The sequence below is a fragment of the Clarias gariepinus genome, chromosome 13, assembly GCF_024256425.1.
Source record: "Clarias gariepinus isolate MV-2021 ecotype Netherlands chromosome 13, CGAR_prim_01v2, whole genome shotgun sequence".
Lineage (NCBI taxonomy): Eukaryota > Metazoa > Chordata > Actinopteri > Siluriformes > Clariidae > Clarias > Clarias gariepinus.
The window spans coordinates 15,384,192-15,392,694 of record NC_071112.1 but is presented as its reverse complement, the minus strand read 5'-3'; the positions used below and the strand labels follow the sequence as shown (position 1 = coordinate 15,392,694).

Genomic DNA, 8,503 nt, shown 5'->3' with positions numbered 1-8,503 from the left:
AAGAACTGCATGAGCATAGGGCTAAGACAATATAACCGGACTGGACTGTCCTATAAAAAAGAAAGAAAGCGTGGTGTACTAACACAGACATCAAACAGATTAGGCTATCTGACACACACACACACACACACACACACACACACAACTCTACAACTCTATTTAACAGTGAAAGATTGTAAATGCTGTAAAGAAAACCCTTTAAACAAAACTCAGTGACAACACCAGGGCAGAAGTGAAGGTATCACAATCCACACAAAAACAACTGAAAGAAGCTGAAGTCAGGTTACAAGTCTGGAAAAGCATCACAAAAGAAAAATGCAACAGTTTGGTGATGTAAGTGGGTTGCCAGGATATGCAAGGTGTATGCAACCAAATATTAAGTGTTGTTTACTTGAAGTATATATGCTACAATACTTTTGCTCATGTAAATATTGGATAATAAAGATGCCATGTTATTTTGCACATCTTGCTATAAATATCAGGAAGCAGATGATAAAATTCTGATCTTTTGTCTCATTTATTTTTTGATCGCAAACCTAATTGTTTTTAGCGTGAAGCAAAAACAAAAGAATTGGCCCATTACAATACTTTTAGATGGGACGGTGTATTAGGAAAATGTTATTTCTAATGTCATAATTACCATATAAGTGACAGTTTTCTGAGAATAAATTTATGGAGATCAATGACAGAACCTAGTACACTCAAAAAAATAACTTGTTGAATGAACGTAATTAAATTATGGAAAGAATTTCCACCTGATTTAATGGCTTTCTTTCAACATTAAGCAATTTTGTTGGCCCAACTTAATGTTCTTAGGTTCAGTCAGATTAATTTTATTAGGTTCATTAAACTTATTTACTACAGCTGCGTCCAACATAATTTAATACTGTTAACATAAATGAATAGCGTTGGTACAACACATTTTTCAGTTGTAAATTAAGTTGATCCAACTCAAGTAAATTTAAATTTCAAGTCATGGTCAACAGAATTCTGTGAAGGAAGGAAGCATAAGACAAACGGGATAAAACGGAGATTTTTATTTTACACCAGCAGCAACTTACAAATGAAGTCTCAATTTGAAAAGATGTACAAAACATAAAACACCACAAATAAGTATTAATCATAGAAAAACAATTTAACACCAACAGAATGTTTTGTACTTTATAACTGTCCGTTATGACTTTTAAATATGACCGTTAGTGACGGTTGGTCAGGAAACTCCTGAAGTCAGATGCAGACAGGACACTTTCACTCACAAACTCCTGTGGAAAAATACAGAGATAGATTCAATTAAAATTCATGATACTTCATTTATCAAATGAACAATATTTATACTTTGTTCCTCTCGCTTCACAACTCATGAGAACAGACCGAAACCAGAACCGAACCGCAGATTAAGCACGCGCATATAACCGTCGGTATTTTAAGTGTGATTAAAAATACAAGAAATAGCTTAAACCAAAATAACGTGACTAAACATCGCTAAACAGCAGGTAACATTTATGTTCAGTATTTCGTTTCTATTTAGAAAGATGGGAATTCATTCCTGCTTACCTTTTCCACACGCCCGCCAAACGTTTGTCTTCTCAACACGCTGTGTTCTCTTCTCGCGATGTCTTCTCGCGAGATTTCCGGTTTTGCTATTTCCGGTTTTCATAGTGACAAGACTTCTTTGGTTTATCTCAACATGATTAAATCCAATACATGTTAAGTTGTTGAATTTCATGTAAATGCAACATGATTTATTCATGTTCATCTTGGAAACATGAAATTATTATGTACAAAACACATATTACATTTTAGTACATGTAACAGGTAGCCATGTTCATTTTTTTGAGTGTACTTGTCCTTATGCTATGGTTAAAGAAGCTTCTAAAGGATGACTTAATCCTGTTTACAAACACCTCGGGCAGCTTTTGGAACCCAGTGAAGTTGCAAAGTTGGCAGGCTGTTTTATTTGCACTCTATCTGAGGTCCAGGCAACCCTTGAGCACGTACGTGAGAACATCCTCATACTGCAGTTTAAACAGTAACCAGCTGCTATTTTCTTTCTGACTCCATGCCAGCGAGAATCTGAGAACTAGGCTGAATATTATTGGTTGGAATCTAAGAACCCTCCCACAAAAGGTCTTGCAGGTGGTAAGTCTGAGCACGTACTGCCTTTTATGTATTCTGGCACATTACCGTTCATGTTTTTCAGAAATGTTGATATGTAAACAACTGTAGTAGGAGACTGTTTTTTTCTGGGAAGAAACTAAATTCTTCAACTTCATTATTTATTTTTAAATTACCACAAGGCTACAAATGCATATTAAAGTATGACAATCATGAGATCTACAGCTTTTACATAACTACTTTTTTTTTCTGAGAAGGTCTTATAGCATTATTATTAGTAGTAGTAGTATCATCAAAAGGCTGTCTGAACATTTAGCTGTTTATGTCACAAGATGCAATGTTATTCAACTTTCCTTATATGTAACCCTACTTTCCCCATATGCAATACTTTAGTGTAGGTTATCAGCATGGCCAGAAGCATGAAGCATAGCATTTTATCAAATAAGGAAGATTAAATAAAGTATGATTGTTGAAGGACACTGTAGGAATTTTTGGTCCTCACAGACTAAACTATAGTTTCCTGACTGATAACCACATCAAAAACAAATTCCTCTTTTAGTGTGTCAGATCATTGACCTTGAAATTTGGGAGGTTTAACATTTCCAAAGAGAGTCTATTTGCTTTTCAGACATCATAAAAAAAGGAAAAAAACGTCTCACATTTATATATATATAAAAAACTCTCCACCAAGATAAGTTTAAAAGAAAGTTTCAAAGCTTCTTTATACATACCCAAAAAAAAAAGGGGGGTTCAGAATAAAGAATATTTTACTAAATAAGTTTAACAGATTTAACAACCAGTTTAGTTTTAAAAAGGCAGCCTGAATTAATTTACTGTACAGGAAGAACTCTGCATTAAATCACACAACAAGTAATCAAAGAAAGAAAAAAAAGAAAAGAAAAAAAGCTTTGTACAAGATATGCAATGGTCCACTCTTCAGCAAACAAAACCATTTTTAATTAACATTCAAAAAAAGAACTCTGTATAAAACAGTTACAAATATGTATACACTAAAATATACACATTTATGAAGACAAATTATTAAGCAGTCTTAATAAATAACCGCCCTCAAAGCAAATAAAGTTATAAAATCTACAGCATTATATATACAATGAAAAGTGGACTATGAGGGCACCATTTACTAACAGGGCAGTATGTGCTTAGAGTCTTAGAGCCTGTGCACTTATACAGGGCCCACAGCCACTGACAACAATGGTGTGGTTCATACGATTCCTCTCCCCGCTTGTCATTAGATTCCCCCAGTTTCAGTTCACCAAATGCTTTATGATTCCAGTAGTCAATGGCAAAGTGAAAAGGCCTTTAAGGAGAACTCCTGTTTCAAACCACCATGGGATAGTCTGGAGAGTTAGAGCGCTGGTCACTGGATCACTTCAAAGTAGTGTAAAATGGCCATGATGTGCTGTGGCATAAACACAAAGCCAGTGTATACAGCCATGGCTGCTACAGATATCAGGAGAGAATCTGACATGTGGGGTTAAAGAATTCAGCATTTCAGAAAAAAGGACACACATGATTAAAACAAGCGAATCAAAGTCAAAAAGAAGTCTTGTTTTACTCTCCATTCTTAAAGGCCACATCTTCAATGAATAAAAGATAAACAACAATAATGATAATGCTTATTATTATTGAAACAAATCTTCTATTCATTAGAGTGAATAAGAAAAACGTGACTTTTAAAGATAAATCAAGTAAAGACTCTAAGAACCCCGATTTAAAACAAAAAACAACATTAAATGACAACGTATAGAAGACGAGAATGTAGTACGTTTCTTCCTTGGGCTGACATGCAGACGGAAATTGTCCTGACGCTACCATAGTAATCTACACACTGTTGCTAGAAAATTCTTAGCTCATGAACCAGATGTAAGGTTACTTTTTAAGCAGCTTACAGGCAAACAAACACATACACATTTTACAGCTGCTTAATCCAAAAAGCAACTGCAGCATAGTGTTACAGCTGACATGGAAAACAATATTTTGCTTTAAATAAACTTTATTAGTGCTTTATTTCTATACAGGTATAAAATAAACTTGTGTTTCGAAGGTCTTTAGAAAAAATAGCTAAAAAGAGTAAATCAACATATAGATATTTTTGTTATGGAACCAGCCAAGAAACAAGAGAATCATTTGGAAGGAAACCTGTATCAACAAACAAGTCTTCATGTGTTGCAGCTCAGGCAAGTATTTCATACCTCTTAAACAGGCTCTAGGGAGGACTAGAGCCTATTCCATAAGACTTCAGGCATGAGGCCGGGAACAGCAAGACGGGTTGTCAATCCATTGCAAGGCACACACACTACAGACAATTAAGAAACGCCAATTAACCTAACCTGCATATCTTTGGACTGTGGAATAAAAACCCTTTCACCAAGCACAGGAAGAACACACAAACTCCACACACAGACCAGAGGCAGAAAGCAAACCCTTAAGCCAGGCCATGCAAATGTGGTATGTTTCTTTCTTGGAAGACACTGTGCTAACTACTAAGCCAACATGATGAGTTAAATGTAAGTCAATAAGGTTGCATTAGTCAGTAGGGTCATTTATGGAAAAATGTCAAAATTTAAAAAATGGGATTTCATACATTTGATCTCTAGAGCTGATGTGCTACCTGAAGTTCATGGTTTGACCACCAGATGTCAGTGTATTGAAAGGCATTGAGTAACGATATCCATTTCAGAAGCTTCGTTGCTTCAAAAAGCCTCATTTTCAGCGTATCAAAGTATTCGAGGACTTTTAGTAAAACACTGGGATAGTATGGACCAATTTCCGGACTAACAGGACCACAAGTTGATCAACTGTGCAAACAAGGTGTATTTGAGACTGTAAGAGGCGCTACTACGTCGCGTGACGCAATGACGTCATGACGCGAGTGTCAGTAAAACGCAGTTTTGTAATCTGTAGTTAACATGCAAGATACAAACGTACAAAAGATCATTCAAACATTGAATCAACGAGGTTGTAATATTATTCTATTCCATATTGCGAGAATCTGTTACCAGACTCTGTTATTGTAGGAAATCCGACACGCAGTTTATAAAGGCTGCCAGCTGAAAGGTAATTATGGATTGTTTAGTTGTAATTCTGTATACATCTTAGAAAAACATATGACAGAGTCAAGCAAATATACAACCAATACATTTGCTATCTACGAAGTAAACGTTTATGATTTAGCTAACCTGTTGCACAGGAAGCTAACTAGGCTTCTTGCTAATTAGGCTAAAGCCGGTAAGTTTAGCGGCACAGTTTTGTCCCAAAATAGAAAAATAACAAACAATTTTATCTTAAAAGGATACTGAAGACAGTTCGCTCCCAGGGCTCCAACATATAAAGTGCAGTGACAAGAAGATACTGGTAATAAAACCAAGATATTTGTTTCCACGCATCTCCCAACGCCATCTTCTCAGCTTGTCTTGGTCGCCGTAATTCCTCCGCTCCCTTTCCGGTTTCTGTACAGGCAGCTGATTGGCTGAAAGCTTTAGTGACGTAGCGATGGGCCGAGCCGCTGTCAGGCGTTACTGGCAAGAGGAAGCAGAGCTGGGGGATTTGTGCAGAAAACTGTAAATAGTGTGCCACTTTGCTTAAACTTATATAAATATCAAACATTACCCTGTAAAAGTTTTTAGAATTGATAATAATTTAGCAAACCTTTTCAAGTCTTGTTGCTTCCACAAAAGTGGTAAAAACTGCTGCTACTTTGTTTTGCTGATGCCAAAATCATTTAAATTTACATAACATACACTACTTGCGTATGCTCAGAAAATATAATATGTACTTTCAATCATGAAGTACATTTTCCTACCTGAAGTTCAGCACCCATTTAATCCCACCGGTCACAATTGTGACCACAATTTTTGCTTGCATTTTTCTCTGTAGTATTAAAAAGCAACTCTTATTATAAAGCACATGTTCATATATAATGAAAATTTAAGATGTCTAAATGAGTTCAGGGCAGGTCTAACATGATTGGGTAGTTTGGCCATGTGACCATAAACATTCATTTCCTAGTACTGCCATCTGGATGGAAGGATAATGTCAAAGCTCAGAAATGACAGGTATGTTTTCTAAGTTCATTTTTAAATAGCCAATACATCTTTTGCCTGCATCATCATGAAAGGGTTATCTATACATACATATTAAAATTATAATAATACATTGTTTTTTTCTGTTGTCAAACTGCTGATAATTGAAGACGGTCACAATTGTGACCGGTGGTATAACACAGGGAGTCTATGTCCCCCATATATCATTCTGTGTTATTCTCATGAACTCTCTTTCAGACTGACCTTAAGTCAAGTTTTGGATTTACTTGATGCTGATGATCCAGAGCTTGCAATTTGCAATATAGCAGTTGTCCCAAAGACAGAGAAGGATGCAATAGAAAGTGACTGTGATAGTGATGCATCTGACATGGATTTTACTGGTGACTCAGCTCACCTACCATCAAGAATCTTGAATTCTACTGCAGAATTGTTTGGATCTGATCATTTTGAGGAGGAGGATGAATCTGCCTGCGAGGACCAACCAAGCTTCACAGTCCAAACAAGAAGTCTCACAAAAAAGCTTGAAGCTGCTTCAACCTCTTTATTGTCATCTTCAGATGCTACTACTTCCACTATACCACAATACTTCCACAATACTTCCACAAAGTGCAATAATGACCCCTTCTTTAAAGTGAGGCCAATCTTTCAGGAGCTTAATAGCTCATACAAAATTCTGCCATTCAGTAAGTGGCTGTCAGTTGATGAGAGCATGATTCCCTACTATGGGCGCCAAGGGTACAAACAGTTTATAAAGGGAAAAACCAATCTGCTATGGCTATAAGGTTTGGAGCCTGGCATCCTCAGGGGGTTACCTTTACCACATGGAGCCTTATGCTGGAGTGCATACCCTTCTTCCAGAGACCGGGCTAGGTCAAGGGCCCAGCATAGTCCTGGGTTTGGCTGAACAAGCTGGTGTTCCAGGAGGATGCAGCTTCACACATGACAACCTCTTTACCACATTATCCCTGATTGATGAAATGACAAAGCGAGGATATGGGTGCACTGGGACCCTGCGGCAAAACAGGTTGTTTGCTGTGCCATTCAAACCAATGGCTGAATTCCAGAAGTTACAGAGGGGCTCCACCGAAGTTCTGTCTGAAGAAGAAAAGCTTCTGGTGAGGTGGAGAGACAACAGTGTGGTCACTGTTGCAAGGAATGTGGAAGATGTCTACTCTGAGGTACCAGTTAAGAGATGGAACAAGGAAAGAAAGGCCTATATCTACCTCCAGCAACCTCAAATAATCCACTCCTACAACCAGCAAATGGGAGGAGTAGATCTACATGATCTTCAGGTGTCCCGTTACCACAGCACAATAAGATCAAAAAAGTAGTGGTGGCCAATTTATGCATGGACTCTTCACAGTGATGTGGTTAACAGTTGGCTTTTACACAGAGATGTCATGAATGGTGACTACGACCTTCTTGGATTTCAGCGAGTAGTTGCCCAAAGTCTCCTGAAAAAATTTGGTACTGCACCAAAAGGTCATGGGAGGAGGGGATGTCATCTAATTAACGAGTTCCACACCAGCGCACATTTGGTGACTTGGAACACAGTTCCAACACAGTGACTTTGTGAATTGATTTGTATTTAATGTATTGTTACGTGTTTCTAGACATTATTAAATGTTTCCTACCGTAGGCTCATATTTCATAATTTGTTTATTTATTATTTTTTCAATATTTATTCCTTAATTTTTATATATTTATTTTCATTACTATGCTATTTTATTTCCCTTTATAATGAAGTTTATAATAATTTCCTCTATGTTCCTATAATTTGTCATTTTGTCATCATTTCATTTGAATATTTGTGTTAAACTGCTGCATAAGATTGCTATTTTGTTATTTTTGAAACTGAGCCAGACAATGTTTACTTCTTGTTAATGGAATAAAACAAATTTCAACAAGTTAAACCAGTCTTTAAACTAATTGCTTGCTGGAGATTTTTAATTTTGTAAAAGCATTTACAAGATAGACATAGACTCCCTGTGTTCTACTACCGGTCACAATTGTGACCAGAGATGAAACCCATTTTTTCATGGACTTTTCAATTATTTTTATAAAAAATTTACACTGATTGTTTAATATCCTTACAAATGCTACACGAATTGATATGTGTCATCTCTAGGAAAAATTTGGGATTAAATGGGTTAATGTTCACTACTTAATTGTAGCATTTCTTTAAAAATGCTAAAGTGTTCAAGAAAATGTCTTGTCACTATGGTCATACATGGAAGTGGGATCATATACTTTTCATCTAAAGATATTTTTCATGAAATAAATTTGATTTACAATAACATCAATGTCTTATAAAATTAGCGAAA

The 8,503-nt window shown here is 36.3% G+C and overlaps 1 protein-coding gene across 1 annotated transcript; it reads right to left on the bottom strand.

Moving 5' to 3' along the window:
* Positions 1-2,864: 2,864 nt before the first annotated feature.
* sptssa (serine palmitoyltransferase, small subunit A) lies at positions 2,865-5,584 on the bottom strand. The gene is made up of 2 exons (XM_053509311.1): positions 5,433-5,584; positions 2,865-3,597 (listed from the first exon to the last, which is right to left on the bottom strand). The coding sequence occupies exons 1-2, from the start codon at positions 5,533-5,535 to the stop codon at positions 3,494-3,496; spliced, it is 207 nt and encodes a 68-aa protein (XP_053365286.1). The 5' UTR covers positions 5,536-5,584; the 3' UTR covers positions 2,865-3,493.
* Positions 5,585-8,503: the final 2,919 nt, after the last annotated feature.

Bases quoted from the DNA above. Each gene is read 5' to 3' on its own strand.
- sptssa (XM_053509311.1), bottom strand. From the start codon at position 5,535: ATGGCGTTGGGAGATGCGTGGAAACAAATATCTTGGTTTTATTACCAG. The intron at 3,598-5,432 runs GTATCCTTTTAA...CCCACATGTCAG, and splicing joins CTGGGAGCGAACTGTCTTCA to ATTCTCTCCTGATATCTGTA.